This window comes from Coturnix japonica, chromosome 4, assembly GCF_001577835.2.
Source record: "Coturnix japonica isolate 7356 chromosome 4, Coturnix japonica 2.1, whole genome shotgun sequence".
NCBI lineage: Eukaryota > Metazoa > Chordata > Aves > Galliformes > Phasianidae > Coturnix > Coturnix japonica.
This window is the reverse complement of record NC_029519.1, coordinates 80,304,508-80,320,653: the sequence shown is the minus strand read 5'-3', so window position 1 is coordinate 80,320,653 and position 16,146 is coordinate 80,304,508. Positions and strand designations below refer to the sequence as shown.

Here is a 16,146-nt window from a genome sequence, read left to right as displayed (position 1 = left end):
GATGCTTTGTGTCTGCAGCGCATCCTGAATGCAGCGAGGTGACAGCAGAGGGTTTTGTCACCTGCACACGCCCCCTCACTGCTACCACTTCATTGATAATTTCTCTCTGCAGAGCCAACATCTCTTACTGATGTTCTCTGCCACTTTATCTGGGGTAATAATGAACCTCCAGCTGAACCACCTACATGTAATACCTTTGTTCTCTCTCATATCAGGCGCTGCCGTGCTGAGCAGCCCATAAAGTTTGTGGCTTTCTGCTCTGAGCAACTAGCAGCTCATCAAGCAATTGGAAACACCACTTTGCGCTGGCACTGAGCTGATCTTTCTCCTTTGCACCAGTGGGCGTTTGTCATCCATCTCCATTTGTAGCAAGATTAGAAGCCCCCTATCTTTATAAATAACCAGATTTCCTTAAAGTGCCACCATTTGGAGGCCAGCAGAAATCCTGTTAGGTGTGCAGCGCTGCTGGCTTGGCAGTGAAGCATCCAGGAGTGATTCAGCTCACACCTCCTCCGCCCCAGGCTCCCAGCTCCGCAAGGAGCACCCAGCTGCGCATCCATCTCCTTCCCTGTCCCCATTGCTTCCAACAGAACTCAAAGCTGTGGCACCATCCCTTCTGCCCAGGAGTTTCTCACCAAGCCCGGCTGCCAGGCAGCGGTTCAGGCTGACGTCTTCTTCTTGGGAGCTGGGGAAGAGCCATTGGTGGTCCCCCGCCTGCACTGGCAGCTGGGCTGATATCCCCTTGTCATGGTTTTGTATCCCATCCCCATTGCCACCATTAAGCCCCATCAGCTGTCAGAGCGCGGTGACCGAGTGCTGCTCCTGTGACGGGCGTGGAGGAGCCCGGTCACTGCTAAATACCACAAAAAAAAGGGCTAATTTGGGGAGCATCTCTTTCCCCAGACAGGAGATGGATGCGTCTTCCAGCCAGCGTGACCTGATAGTGACTCCAACACTGAGCAAAGGCTTCTCAAAGTCTCCTGCAGGCAGCTAACTGTGCTGGTTAATCGCCTTAAAGCAGCCATACCCACGTCGTTAGGAGCTCCGCACTAACCAAGGACCCTGCAGGAGCCTGGGGATGAAATGGAACGTGGGGATGCAGAGAAAAGACCCCATGGGCTCAGGGAGCCACATAGTGTTGAGTGGGCTTTGGGATCAACCACCCTGTAGCATCTCTGCCCCATGGCCCCATTGCCTGAGCCCTCCTGATGTTCCCCCACTGTGACCCCCCCCCAAAACACATTCTCCCTCCCCATCCTCCCCTTGATTTCAATAAGTGATTCTGCGTTGCGGCTGCGGATCCTCTGCAACTTGGAAAACATTTTATTAACCTTCCTTGACTTTAAAGAGCATAATTACATTTTAATCTCATATTCCCGCGTTATCATTCCAGACACAGAGTCATTTGAATGCAGCTCCGTTCCGACTAATGTAATTTTACGATACAGTAATGAAGAGACAGAGCATGAGCGTGAGATGCCCAATTTAGACATGACATTTGGGCTCCTTTAAAGAAAAGTTTTCCCATCCGAGTGCTTTCGCATCCTCCCTGGCCCTGCAACGCAATCGAGTTGGGCACCTGCTGTGAGCTGCATGGAGGGTTGGTTGGGCTGGGCAGTCCAGCGCTAATGATGTTGGTCATTAAGGTACAGCCTTCGTGATTCATCACTGCCAGAGCCCTCATCCCTGAGCTCACAAATCCAGGATCAACACCCCTGAAGGGTGTTGGGATCCCAGGCTGGGACTGGGATCTCTGACACCATAAGCATCACCCCAAGCTGTGAGCCCACCCTTACCCTTCCATGCCTCAGTTTCCCCTTTACAGCCCTTTATTTCCTGCAGTTTTCTGCCCCTCTTCCTCATCTTTAGTGCAGGTGATTTCAGGGTAGGAAACCATCCCAGCAGTGGGATCACAGCATCCCCACTGCCTGTCCCCATCCCTCCCCACAGCCCCTCCTCGACGCTGCTGGGACTGGGACTGCGGATGTTCATTAGGCTCCTGATTCCCCTCTGCATATTAATTGCACGTCGCCGAGGTCGCCCTCAGCTTCGCTGGAGTGGGAACATGGGACCAGCAGGAATATTCATGGCGGGGGATGGCTGTCCCCTGGGTCGAGTTGCAATAGGGGTCTTTGCATCACAGTGTGCCGTGGTCCAGCTCTGGTCCCAGTGCTACATCCCTCCCAGAGCTTCAATCTCCTTCCCAAATAGCAGCATCCTCCAACCCAGCATCGCTGCGAAACTAACAACCCCCAAATCAACATCCTCACTAATCTGGCGTGCTCCAATTAGCGTCCTCCAAAACGACATCTCTCTCCCCAAATCCTCCTCCTCCAAATGGGTTTCCTCCCTAAACCATCATCCGTCCTACACCAACACCCCTCTCCAAACCGGCGTCCTTCAAAATCACACCTCTGCCTGAATCCTCATTCTCCAAACTCACCAAAACAATGTCCTCCAAAGTAGCATCCCTTCCCATATCACCATCCCTCCCCAAATCCTCATCCTCCAAACCAATATATCCCCCAAACCAGCATTTTCCAAGCCCTCGTCCTCCAAACTGGTATTCCTCTTCAAACCAGCATCCTCCCAACCGGTTCCTTCCTAAACCTGCATCCTCTGTATCATCATCCCTCTCCAAAGCAGTATTCCTTCCTACACCAGCATCCTACAAAGTAACATCCCTTCCCAAACCAGCATCCTGCTCCAAACTGACACCCTCCAAACCAGCGTCCCCCCCCAAATCCTCATCCTCCCAATCGATATCTCCCATAAACCAGCATCTTCCAAACCCTCATCCTCCAAACTGGCCTTCCTTCTCAAAGCAATATCCACCAAACCATCATCCCTCTCTAAACCTGTATCATCCCAAACCACATCTCACCCCAAATCCTTATCCTCCAAACCAGTACCCTCCTAAACCAGCACTCTCCAAACCAGCATCCCTCCCTTAAACCTGTATCCTCCAAACCACCATTCTTTCCCAAACCACCGTCCCCCATAAACCAACACCCTCCAAACCCACACCCCCCAAACCTTCTCTTTCCAATCCAGCTCCCCCCAAACTCTCAGCCCTTCCCAAGTTCCCACATCCCTTTGTCCACACTGGGGGTCCATGCCCCCAGAATTGCTCCTGCTCAGGGGATTTGCCATCCCTGAGCGCTGCCGCGTGCGCTTCTGCACTGAATCACCTCGATTACAAATTCACTTGGATGCAATTTGGGAAAGAAAACGGGGAAAAAAATACATAAAATAAAAATAAAAAGACAACAGCCCGCCCTCCTCCTCCTCCTTCTCCTCCCCTTTGCGAAGGGGGGACAGCAGCATAAATAGGCACCAGCACAGCACGGTGCCAGACACACGGCGCAGCCAACCAACAGCAGGGCAGCCTTCCCCGCACGCGTGGCACCGCTCCGGGTACACTCAGCATGGCAGAGCCTTCGCTGCCCCTCTCCTTCCTCTGTCTCCTGGCTTTGTCCTCCGCCTGCTACATCCAGAACTGCCCCCGAGGTGGCAAGAGAGCCCTGGGTGATACAGCCCTGCGACAGGTATGGGAGTACGGGGGGTAAATGGGGGCTCTGCGGGGTGTGGAGGGTGCCCAACAGCTGTTGGGTGTTGGCACTTGCTGGGTGTTGTTGGTGCTTGTTGGTTGGTCCCCATCGCTCTTTGGGCTGGGGGATATGGCCAAGAGCTTGGTCACAAAGTGATGGCTGAGCTGGGGATAGAGGAGGGGGGGACAAACTGGAGCTCCAAGGGATGAGCCACAGTGTCAGATGGCAAAGGTGGGGATAGTCCAGGCGTCACTGTGCAATGTCCAGAAATTAGGTGTTATATGGGGTCTCTGAGCTCAAGGATGGATGCTCAAACATGCTCTGTTCCCATAGTGTCTGCCCTGCGGACCCGGGAACAGGGGTCGCTGCTTTGGGCCTGGGATCTGCTGCGGTGCAGAGCTGGGCTGCTACCTGGGCACAGCAGAGACACGGCGCTGCGCAGAGGAGGACTATGTGCCTTCACCATGCCAGGCTGGTGGGCAGCCCTGCGGCTCCGGTGGGCGCTGCGCTGCCAACGGTGTCTGCTGCAGTGCTGGTAATGGGGTCTGGGGGGGAGCTTTGGGGGTGATAACACTCGGAGGTGGGAGATGGGAAGCGGGTAGAGCTGGGGTGGTTTGGGGTGGGAAGGGTTAATGGGGATTGGGGTGGCTTGTGGGTTGCAAAGGGGTGGTGAGTGCTCTGGTGCTGTCCAAAGGGATCAGCATCTCCCCACAAAACAGCATCCTCCAAACTAACAACCCCCAAAGATCAGCATCCCCCCAATTAACATTCATCCTCTGAACCAGCCTCCTCCAAACTGAGGCACAGAGCAGCAGCTTGGGACAGAGATGGAGCTCAGAGCTCCCTCCCTCATCTCCACTATGAGACATTCCCCTGCTGGGCACATAAACCACACAAAATCTCCACTCCCTGGTTAACGGGAGCAACAAAGCTGGAGTTTGAGCTGCTCCACCACTTCAGTGACGGGAACCGGGTGATCTTTAAGGTCCCTCCACCCAACACAACACAACACAACACAACCCAATTCAATCTAACTCAACTCCTCCAAACCCAACCCAACCCAACACATCCTATGATTCCATGACCTGAAACCAACAGCTCCTAACTGTGATGCTTTCCCCGTTGCAGACACATGTGCCATGGATGCCGTGTGCCTGGAGGAGGGCAGTGAGCAGGCAGAAGAGGCAGCAGAGAAGAACCTGACAGTGCTGGATGGTGCAGCTGGGGACCTGCTGCTGCGGCTGATGCACTTGGCCAACAGGCAGCAGCAGGGCAAGCAGCCTGGCCTCTGAGCAGCCAGGACATCAGAAGGCCTCGTTGTAAATAGCAGATCTAATAAAGTCCTCTTGCACTGTGCTGGCTTTGTCTGAGGTGTTGGGGATAAGGGGGGGGCAGTGCTGAGCTCTGGGGTATTTGGGGGGCTTGGGGATGGCAGGATGGGGGCCATGCGGGTGGGTGCTATGCCTTCCTTTGGCTCCCTGAACCCAGCTCCACTGCTTTCCCCCTTGGAGGCTCAGCCCCCACTCAAGAGGGATTTTGCTGAGCTGGTGCCCCCTGGTGCTATAAAGGGAACAATCCCATCCAGAGCCGTGATTTGAGATCTGGCCATCCATCCTCAATCACCCCAGGGTCCCACCAGCATCCATGGATTCCAACCTCCCTATCACACCTTGTCCCCAGGTTTGTGATGGGGATCTGCCTTTGGATGTCACCGCTGTTACCTCCTTGCACTCTGGGCTCTGCTGCCTTTAGGGAGTGAAGATTTGGTATTCAGGTCCTGGCAGTCAACTTGGTTCTGGGGCTCACACCTTGTCCGGATCACGTCTCACCACTCTGTCAGCGACTCGTGGCTTTGGCCATGTCCTACATCCTAAATGGGATAAAAGGAAGGAAAACCATCCCAAACCTCCTAACCCAGAAATCCAGACCTGCAAGCTTTGTGTTCTCTGTTGAACCCGACCACACAAATTATCCCCTCAAAATACCCCAGAACCCAACCCCTTAAAGCTGCAAGTTTTGAGTCCTCTGTTGAACCCATCACACAAATTATCTTCCCCAAACACCCCAAACCCCTCAAAGCTACAAGCTTTGGGTTGCCAATTGAATGCAACCACATGTATTATCCTCTCAAAATACCCCAAACCCCCAAACTCCAACCCCTTAAAGCTGCGAGCTTTGGGTTTCCACTTGAACCAACCCCAGATATTATCTATCTTCCCCAAATACCTCAAAAACCCAAACACCCCAAAGCCACAAAGCTTTGGGTTCCCAGTTGAACCTGATCACACGTTATTATCTTCCCATGGCAGCAATGCTACCAACGCTCACCAAACTGCTCCCACATCATTCCCACAGTGCCCTCAAACCCAGGGCTATTTGGGCAAATGTTGCCTAAACTTCTTACCCTTTTGGGTTCCCTGCTCCAGGCTCCATGTGGCACTTTGGGGGCTGCATCCCCAGAGGAAGCCACGTCCCTTGTTCCCATCATCTGCCTGTCCCCCTTGGGCTGGCATCTGGCTGCTTTATGGGGACAACCAGCCTTTATAATGTCCCCATGGGGAGGTGGCACCCTGGGGAAGCGGTGCTCGCATTGGCCCACGTCACCCCAGCACAGTGATGAGCTCCCATCCCACCCCATTAGTATGGAGCCCCGTGCCCCAGCTGCAGCCTCAGCCCGCTCCACATGACCCCACTAAGTGGCAGACCAGATGCAGGGCGGAGGGGATGGCAGAGGTGACAGCTCTATGGCGCTGGGCTCTGCATCCCCCAATTAAGCTGGCACTGGGAAGGACCAGGGTCACGGTCTCCATAGACGTAAGCTGCTGTCCAGAGCGAGTGGATTTATTCAAGTCAGGAAGCCCTTAATTGCAGTAAGAAAGGCAGGGAGATCCAGGCCTTGGAGGCTGGCTGTACTCATGCCATGTGTATGTGACTCCAGGGAAGAAGTTAAAGGAGATTTGGGTTTTTTCAAGCATTCACAATGAGGTTGGGTAGTTCTAAGAAGGTGGGATGGGTTTGGGGACACTCAGTGATGTCACCATGCTCCCAGATGGGGACATGCATGTCACTGAGCACCTCTAACACCAGGTAGAGATGGGTGTGAAGGACCAGATATCACATATCACAACCTAAAGCTCTCCAGCTTTGTTTTTCCTCCCACCAGAAGAGACTCAAATCCTGGCCAGCACAGTTTCATTTCAGCTCACCCCATTCACCCTGCTGCTGGGTGTTGGACACCAAACACCAAACCTACCCAGCCCATAGGGTTTGGTCAAGCAGGACGAGGAGCCACAAAACAACAGCCTGGCCATCCAAGGAGGTTTCACCCTAAAACACCTGCCAGCCCCTGCATATCCCCATTACAGCGGTCAAAGAGAGCACTAAGAAAATCAGTACCACAGCACCGACCTCACGTCCTCGACCTCCAGTTATTAGCTGAGCCCTTTGGTGTGGAAAGCAATGCCTTGTGTTTTTTAAAGGAAATCAATGACGATGGTGCTGGCGTGTATAATTAGCAGGGGGGGCTTATAAATACTGTTGCTGGCCGGGACGGGACCCAGAAGCATCCTGATCCCGCAGCCATGTCCTACAAGGCGCTCACCGTCTGCCTGTTGGGGCTTCTGGCTCTGTCCTCAGCTTGTTACATCCAAAACTGCCCCATCGGGGGCAAGCGTGCCCTGCCGGACATGGACATCAGGAAGGTAAGTCCCTATGGGATGGGTGGGATGGGAGAGCACCTGCCTTCCCTCTGCCACCCCTTCCTTGGGCAGCTCTGAGCCTCCCAAACAGCACAGCGAGGTGCATGGATGGTATAGGAATGGGGTTTCAGAGCTGGGAATCTCAAAGTAAAGCAGTTTGGGGATGGGCAGCTAAAATGGAACTGCAGAAAAGCCAACCAGAAGCAGGATGCTGATGAAAACTTATTGCTTTCCCAGCACTGGGGGAAAAGAAACCCAATTCCAATGGGGCAGTAGCACCATTTTTATTTAGAATGTTAACTTCTAGGGAGTGAATTTGGTGCACAATAGGCTATTTGATGAAAGCTATGACTGCCATGGAATCATTCAGGTTGGATAAGACCTCTAAGAGCACCAAGTCCAACCCCAGCACTTCCCTCAGTGCCACATCTCCACAGCCCTAGAACACCTCTAAGGTTTGGTGATTTCATTGCCTGACACCTCTTTTGGAGAGGATTTTTCTTCCTAATATCCAGCCTGTGCCTCCAATGGCACAATGTGATGCCATTCCCTCTTATCCTACTGTTACCTGGCAGAAAAGACTAAAATCCTTTCCACCACCCCTTAAAATATATACGAATACAACCCAGAGCCTTCCAGAGCAAACCAAGGGGTGAGGACAGAGCTGAGAGCAAGATGTGGATACACACACTGGCAGAGGGCAGGGAGATAAGCTTCAATCTCTAACGCTGTTCCTCAATGTCCTGAGCAGTGCCTGCCCTGTGGCCCCAGGAACAAGGGCCACTGCTTTGGTCCCAACATCTGCTGTGGGGAGGAGCTGGGCTGCTACCTGGGCACCTCCGAAACCCTCAGGTGCCAGGAGGAGAATTTCCTACCAACACCTTGCGAGTCTGGGAGAAAAGCCTGCGGAGAGGATGGGGCGAGCTGTGCAGCACCAGGAATCTGCTGCAGCAGTGGTGAGCAATGGGGGCAGAGCGGGAGGTCTCACATCCACCCCAAGGCTGTGGTATAAAACAGGGAGAGGGGGGTGTTACCAACATGTCGCTGCTGTAGGGCACTAAGCTAATGCCATGTTGTTTGATGGCACGAGGAGGGGGCTCTGAGGGCTGCTTTGTGCCGATTTCCTCTTCTCTCCCTTTGCAGAGGGCTGCGTGTTTGACTCATCTTGCAACCAAGAAATGCTGTTTGCCTAGAGGGAAAAACCAGCAGGATCTGCTGTCCCATGGGCTGCACCAGCACGGCACCCAACACCGTGACTCAGACTGAAGTGATGCTATTAATTAGAAATAAAACTTGGACTGAATTAAAAGAAGTGTGTGTTTTTCTCCATGCTTGCCTGGTTTAGCTCTAGGATCCCGCTGAGACGCGTAAGGCGGCGCTGTTCAGATGTCCTCTGTGTGGTTATCTTATTTATTCATGCTGAAAGCCACCCTAGAATGAAAGAGGCCTTAAAAGTCCATCTAGTTCTATGGGGTGGGCAGGCTGCATTCACCAGCTCAGGTTGCCCCATCCAACCCAGCTCTGAGCACGTCTGGGCACCCACAGCTCCCTGGGCACCATCACAGGGCCTCAATGAGTAAAGAATTTCCTCCTAATATCTAACCCACGTTTCCTCTCTTTTAGTTTAAAGCCATTCCTTCCTTGTCCTATCACTATTACACCATGTAAATATAAAAGAAACATCAGTTTGCCACTTGCTTATAAACTCCCTTCAAGTACCGGAAGGTTTAAAGGATGAACAGGAACAACAGGTCATTCCACCATAGCAGAAAACACAGAAACAATGATTTATTTCACCTCACAACAAAAAACACACTGTCTGTGTTTTCTACAAAACAATCCAGACCTTGTTTTCCACCATCCAAAGGGGCTGAAATGCAAACAATGCTGGGGCCACTGGCACACGAGGCCACGATGGGCTTGTGCCTGAAGCAGATGTAGTCACTCATGGGGTTCCACAGACATGAGGGTGTACAACCAGTCAGATACAATTGCCCTGCGATGTGTTACTGTGCAAGGCCCGGGTACAACCTCACCTATGAAAGCTGTGCCTTTTTCTTGCACGTATTTAAGACCAATTGAGCACAGAAAAACAAAGCAGAAAGCCAAAGATTAAGGGAGAGTGACCAGAGATTGAGGTGCTTTAGTTGAGTGAAGGAGACAAAAGGGATGAGATCCCTCTGGTGCAAAACCACTGAGGATCCGCCTTGGAGCCTGCCTTGCTCTACTCCACCTCCAAGCTGAGAGCAGCAGGGATCCAACCAGAGGGATGTGGAACTGCAGAGCACTGCACAGAGCAACAGGAGCAGAACACCAGCAGCTCCTCCTGTCCGCCTCACTGTAGGGCTGAGACAGGGTGCTGTTCTGCACCTCAAAATAATGCCTCTTTTCACCTCCCCTCCCCCCCCTACCTCTGCAACAGCAGGACAGGAAGCTGGCTGTTTGTCCATCGATTCTATGGCTGATTTATGCATTAAAAGGAAGAACCCCAGCCTCTGGACAGAGGCCAGGCCAGCACATCCCCTTCATCCAAGAGACAGAGCTGCTAGGACAGTGCGGTGCGTTTGACAATGCGTCCCTCCTTGTCAATGGCAAAGTTGTAGTTGCGAGGGTTGTCCAGGCACTCCTCAATCCGAGCCTCCAGGTTCTCAGGAGTGATGAAGGTTTTTGCTTCCTCCTGCAAGAAAAGGGGGAGTGTTGGCTGTTAGCACACACCACCGGAGGAAGCCCCAAAGGGTCTCCAGGATTTGCCTTTGGGCACATTGGCACCACAGCAGATTGCCAGCACTTTGGCACACATTCCTTCTGGCAGTGGGATTCCTGCTGATGTACCAACCTCACACCCCTGCAGTCGGCCTTAAAGACAACACTCCCAACTCCCTCACTTGAGATTATTCCTCCCTCTGTTGTCTGAGCCTGCATTTAACCTCCATCCTTTCCACACGCTGTCAGCACTCCAGGAAGGAGCCAACGTTTCCCTTCCACAGCACTCCCACAGGCTGCCAAAGTCACACATGGATAATGGCAGCACTCTGCCCAGCATCCCCCACAGCTGCTCTCACCTGCAGCTGCAGAACCTCTTTCTCTTTCTCCTTCAGAAAGGCCTCCATCACTTTAGCTTTGTTCTCCATAGCCTGCAGCTTCTTCAGCTTCAGTTCTTCCTCTTCTTTCCTAATTCTTTCTTCTCTGCCATTTGGGAAAGAAAGAAAATGTTTGTTGGGTACTTATGACCTGAGTGAGGCGCATCAATCCCTGGGGCACAACTCTTGCAAGTCTGGGTGCAGCAGAAATGGAGGAGCAGAGCAACAGGCCTCATCCCTTTAACCTCTACCCGCATTCATTTGTTGATTGCTTTCATTCTCTGAGTGCAGTTCCAGTGCTTGACCAGGGGATGGCTCCATGGGAGCAGAATAGAATAATACAGAATAGGACAGCTCAAAGCAGCAGTTAGCACTGAGGTTGCCTGCCCTCACCTGCGTGCCCGCTGCCGTGCATTCTCAGCATCATTCCAGGCCATCAGCCTACGGTGCTCCTCTAACAGTGCCGCTGAGTCCTCTGCAGCCCGTTGTGCCTCACGCTTCTTCTGCACCACCTCAGCCCTGAAGATAGAGCTGCCAAGGAGAAGGGCACTGAGCACAGCCCCACATTCAGCCCCCTGCCCCAAAGCAGCCTCAGCCCAACGTAACCCCATAACCAGTCCCCTGCCCCACAAAACTTTCAGACTTCCCCTAGCTCTCCTCTGCCCTACTGCCACTCTGGACTTCCCTAGACATCCCCTGCCCCAAAACAGCCCCATACCCAATCATGCTGTGTATGGCAGAAGCTTCAGATGCACTGTAACTCCGTATCTTGGCCTAAAACAGTCCCAAACCCATTCTATAGCAGTCCCACATCCTGATCCTTCCCCACACTCACTCCAGAATCTCCCCAGTCCTCCTCTGCTTTTAAGATACCCAATACTCCCTCCTCCCCAACCCTCCTGCACCTAAACCATCCTGATATCATGTTACAGCAGCTTTATACCCAGTCCCTGCCCCACCACAGTGCCATACCCTGTCCCCAAACAGCCCCATCATCCTGATCCTGTTCCACAGCAGCCTCGCAGCCAGACCAGAACTTCCCTAGTTCTTCCCTGCCCCACAGCAGCCTCATGCCACAACACTACCCCACACTCTGCCCCACAGCCACTCTGGACTCCCCCCCACACACAACGATTATACCCTGCCCCAATGCAGTGCTCATACCCACTACATGCCTTGACAGCAGCCCCAGCCCCACAACCAGCCGGACTCCTATTATTCTGCCGCCAAACTGTCCCACAGCCGCCTCAAACAAATCCCCACAGCAGTCTCAGACTACCCCCAAAACTCTGCCCCACAACAGCCCCACACCCGCCCATCCCACCCTCTCTCAGCCCCACAAGTACCGGAGGGCGCTGAACACCAGGCGGTGCTGCCGGTAACGCTCGGTGACCACATAGAGCTCGGCGGGGTCGACGGGAGGCGGCACTTTTAGACGCGATGCTTTGGATTTAGCGGGGGGATCGTGCCTCGATTTTCGACCCCGAGACGGCACCAACCACGGGCTCCAAGCAGGGACAACCCCGGAGGTAACAGCGGGGAAGGAGCGCGGCCCGCAACACCTCAGCGCCGCCAACATGGCGGCCAGCAGCAGGCCGGATGTGATGTAAACAAGGCGGGAGTCGCAGACCAATGAGAGGGGAGAAGAGAGCGAGGCACGATGGGAAGTGTAGTGCGGCGCGGGGCCGCTCAGTGCGGTTGGCGCAGTGCGGCCTCCAGAGGGCGCCATATTGCGGCCCGGAGGGTTGAGGGCGGCGGTGGAAGCGGGCGGCACGGAGGGGTCGGACAGGGTCTGAGTGCGGCGGGGACCTGCGGGAGTGGGGGAGTGGGGGTAATCCAGAGGGTAATAACACAGAGGGTGAGGAAAAGCAACGTGTGTGAGGTAAAAAGCAATGTGTGTGAGGTAAAAAACCCCGAGTATGAGGTAAAAGCCCCAAATATGAAGTAAAAACCACCGAGCGTGAGGTAAAAGCCCCAAATATGAGGTAAAAACCATCGAGTGTGAGGTAAAAACGCATAATATGAAGTAAAAACAACTGAGTGTGAGGTAAAAACCATGAAATGTGAGGTAAAAATCCCCAAGTGTGAGGTAAAATCCCCAAATATGAGTTAAAAACCCCTGAGTTTGAGGTAAAAGCCCCAAATATGAGGTAAAAACCACCAAGTATGAGGTAAAAGCCCCAAATATGAGGTAAAAACCATCCAGTGTGAGGTAAAAAACCTCGAGTGTGAGGTAAAAAAACCCGAGTGTGAGGTAAAAACCCCAAATATGAGTTAAAAACTCTGAGTGTGAGGTAAAAAAGCACAAATGTGAGGTAAAAACCACGAGTGTGAGCTAAAAACCCCAAATATGAGGTAAAAAACCTCGAGTGTGAGGTAAAATCCCCAAGTGTGAGGTAATAACCTCAAATATGAGGTAAAAAACCCTGAGTGTGAGGTAAAAAAACCCGAGTGTGAGGTAAAAACCCCAAATATGAGGTAAAAACCATTGAGTGTGAGGTAAAAAACCTCAAGTGTGAGGTAAAAACCCCAAATATGAGTTAAAAACCCCTGAGTTTGAGGTAAAAACCCCAAATATGAGGTAAAGACCCCTAGTGGGAGATAAAAATCCAAGAGTGTGAGGTAAAAACCCTGAGTGTGAGGTAAAAACTCCGGAGTGTGAGGTAAAAACCCCAAATATGAGTTAAAAACCCCTGAGTATGAGGTAAAAACCCCGAGCGTCAGGTAAAAACCACCAAGTGTGAGGTAAAAACCCCAAATATGAGTTAAAAACCACCGAGTATGAGATAAAAGCCCCAAATATGAGGCAAAAACCATCGAGTGTGAGGTTAAAATCCCAAGTGTGAGGTAAAAAGCCCCAAATATGAGGTAAAAAAACCCGAGTATGAGGTAAAAACCCCAAATATGACCTAAAAACCCCAAATATGAACCAAAAAACCCAAATATGAGGTAAAAACCCAAGTGTGAGTGCGTGATGATCCTGTGGAGGGTTAATAGTGAGGTAATAGTCCCCTCTGTCAGGTAAATGTGGTGGTGTGAAGTGATGAAGAGGTATCATCCCATTTGTGTGCGGGAATAAGCCTGTGTGGGGGGTATAATTCAGTGTGGAAGGGTGTAATCTGTGTGTGTGGGTAATCCTGGGGATGGGTGATCCCAATGTGTGTGTGGAATGGGGGTAATCCCGATGGGGATTGATGTGAATGGGAATAATCCTACGGTGGGGGGGGGTGTGGGATAATCCCATATGGGGAGTAAACCTGGGGAGGGAGGGGGTTATAGCACTGAGGAGGCAATACATGAGGACAGGGTTAGGGTTAGGATTAGGGTTAGATGTAGGAAAGGATGCAGGGTCCCTACCTGTGGGATGCTGAGGTCCCTCTTGCCCCCCGGGTACCATCCGTGGGACCAGTGCTGGCCCTGTGCAGTGCCTGCCAGCAGCAGCAGGGTCAGTAGCAGGCAGCCACCAGGAGCCATGGCACCAAGCAGGGCTGTGGAGTAATGGGGAGGTAATAGGGGAGGGGGTCTGGTAGCCCCCCAGTGCCCAGTCCTGTGCTGGATCGGCAGCAATGAGAACCTCCCAAGTGATGTTTGGGACTGGGGATGGAGGCACCCCAAAGTCCCAGGGGAGGATGGAGATGCTGCAGAGGATGAGCACCTATGGGTGCCGCTTGGTGCCAAGCACCCAGGGGCTGTTAGGGCTGAATGGGGTCCCACCATCCCGCTCCCCTCATCGCACTCACCTTGTTGGGGTGGCAGTGGCCGGTGCTGTGTCCTGGCCCGGAGCTCGGCACCACTATTTGTAGGGCTGGGCTTGACACCACTCTTTGTAGGGCTGGGTTTGGCAGTGCTGACGTCGGCCCCACTCCCTTGGGACCTGGCAGCCAGTGCTTGCTGAGGTGCAGCCCACCCCAGAGCTGGAGGATGCTCATGGATTGGGGGGGAGGGAGGATGCAAATCCCTGTGCCTTAGTCCTCCCTCCAGCAGAAGATATTGCTGGCAACCCTTATTTTCCCTTTTCTCCTCCAGTTTTTCCCAATGTGGGGCTGTGTGCAGCATCCCTCTGCCTGGCCATGGCTCTGGGTTTGCAGCAAACAAGCAGAGTGTGGGAAGTGGATTTAGCCTGGATTATCTACAGCTGTCTGCTGTTTGCAAAGCGATGCTTCAGCAGCTCTGCACATGGCCAAAGGGCAGAGATGCTCCCCAGGCCCCAAAACAGCACTCCGAGCAGTGAGGAGGGGAAAAAAACCTCATTAAAATCACATCTGTGCAATTAATCCAATGGCTCTTGATGCCACAAAATCAATTCAAATAAGCTATGGTCACCTTTCTTTTCTTTCTTTTTTTTCCCCAGCACAGCAGTGATGCCCCTCTGCCCTCAGGACTTTTCTTTGCCCTTAAGGGCTCTTCTTGCACCCTGGTTTGCCACAAACACCGAGTTTCCATGGTTGTTTTTCTTTCTCTGGGAGGGGAACTTTAAAACTCAGTTCTTTTCTACCTTCTGCTCCGACACCCCACATTCATTTTGTGTCCCCATTATTTCCAAGTGACACCAACAGGTGGGAAAGGGACGGGCACAGTCACCCCCACATCCCACTAACAAAGGGACAGAGCTCCTTCAAGGAGCAAAAATCCTCTCTATAAGCCCCCCCCCTCCTTTATTTTGTTTGAAACCCCACCAGATACTGCCAGGTTCAGCTTTCCAACCCCAACGTGTCGGCCTGACCATGGAAGAGAATGTTTTCTCTCTCATTCTTTAACGAAAATGGGGATGTTTAGACACATACACACACACAGAATAAGTCGGTTTGGTTTCTTTTCTCCTTATTTTCAAGAGCTGACCGGCAGAAAAATGTGAAACCATTTCCCTGCAGGTTTGGAAAAGCTTGTGCTTGTTTGTGTGGGGTTATTGGTTCAGATGAGAGCCAGAATTATTCATTTCATTTCTTTTTGTAAAAAAAAAAAAAAAGAAAAAGAAAAAAAAATGATTTACAAACAAAATAACAGCCCGTATCAACTCTCCAGAAGAGAGATGGTGTGACAATATTAATCCAAACATCACGCTATTTAATTCCCCAATAAAACATTGGAAAAAAAAAAAGGAGCTGACAGTATCTGCACTAACACTTTGCTACATATAAAATCTCCAGCTAATATGAAGCTTATGGTACCAACCTCTAAAACAGTTAAGATATATACACATAGTTTTTTTTTTTTCTTGGGATGGGGGGAGGGGGTATATTAACAAACAGAATATTACAAAATATTAAAGAAGGCAACTCTTCTGTCATTTGTTTCAGGTTCGTTGTGTTTTTCACTTGAAGTTGGCGTAGTCTGAGAAGGCGTCGATGTATTCCTGCACCACTTTGTAGCAGAATTCGTACTGTTCCTGCAGAGCAGAAGAGAGCACAGCATTACCCCGAGGAAAAGCCACCTTTCAGAAATCACTTGGTGCTTCGTGGCCTGCAGTGGGGACTGAGCAATTCTTCTCTCTCGTAGCACTGGGAAAAGCGTGAAGCCCATGGAGAATGTCTTGGGATGGAGGCAGGTGGGCACTGAATTCCCATCCATCAGCAGCACCCAATGGAGGGCTTGTGGTGTGATGATACCACCTTGGTTTTGCCTTATCTCCCCAAATGGGGCGGGCCAGCCCTACATGGTGCTCCCAGCCTCCTGCTCAGTGAATGGCATAGATTCTATTTTCCCTCTCTTATCTGAGGTCCCATTTTGAACACAGACTCTAAAAAACACCTGAGTATCCTTGCAACAAACCCCTCTTGCAAAAACCTCACCTAGTCCTGCCTGCTTCTCCTCTCCCTG

General features: G+C 52.0%; 4 protein-coding genes across 4 annotated transcripts in view; 2 read left to right on the top strand and 2 right to left on the bottom strand.

The window, feature by feature from the left end:
* The first annotated feature begins 3,322 nt into the window (after positions 1-3,322).
* LOC107314091 (vasotocin-neurophysin VT) lies at positions 3,323-4,907 on the top strand. The gene is made up of 3 exons (XM_015862978.2): positions 3,323-3,548; positions 3,885-4,086; positions 4,680-4,907. Exons 1-3 carry the CDS (start codon positions 3,429-3,431, stop codon positions 4,841-4,843), a joined length of 486 nt encoding a protein of 161 aa, XP_015718464.1. The 5' UTR covers positions 3,323-3,428; the 3' UTR covers positions 4,844-4,907.
* Positions 4,908-5,029: 122 nt separating this feature from the next.
* LOC107314092 (neurophysin 1-like) lies at positions 5,030-9,342 on the top strand. Its single transcript, XM_015862979.2, has 3 exons — positions 5,030-7,252; positions 8,001-8,205; positions 8,393-9,342. Exons 1-3 carry the CDS (start codon positions 7,133-7,135, stop codon positions 8,440-8,442), a joined length of 375 nt encoding a protein of 124 aa, XP_015718465.1. The 5' UTR covers positions 5,030-7,132; the 3' UTR covers positions 8,443-9,342.
* Positions 9,013-14,189, bottom strand: MRPS26 (mitochondrial ribosomal protein S26). The gene is made up of 6 exons (XM_015862977.2): positions 14,070-14,189; positions 13,687-13,817; positions 11,676-12,138; positions 10,723-10,860; positions 10,312-10,435; positions 9,013-9,926 (listed from the first exon to the last, which is right to left on the bottom strand). Exons 2-6 carry the CDS (start codon positions 13,724-13,726, stop codon positions 9,795-9,797), a joined length of 897 nt encoding a protein of 298 aa, XP_015718463.1. The 5' UTR covers positions 13,727-13,817; positions 14,070-14,189; the 3' UTR covers positions 9,013-9,794.
* A 939-nt stretch (positions 14,190-15,128) lies between these two features.
* The window catches only part of PTPRA (protein tyrosine phosphatase receptor type A), a 77,289-nt gene continuing 76,271 nt past the window's right edge, over positions 15,129-16,146 (bottom strand). The window contains 1 exon segment of the mRNA XM_032444355.1: positions 15,129-15,715. Coding sequence (XP_032300246.1) covers positions 15,641-15,715 — 75 coding nt within the window. The 3' untranslated portion in view covers positions 15,129-15,640.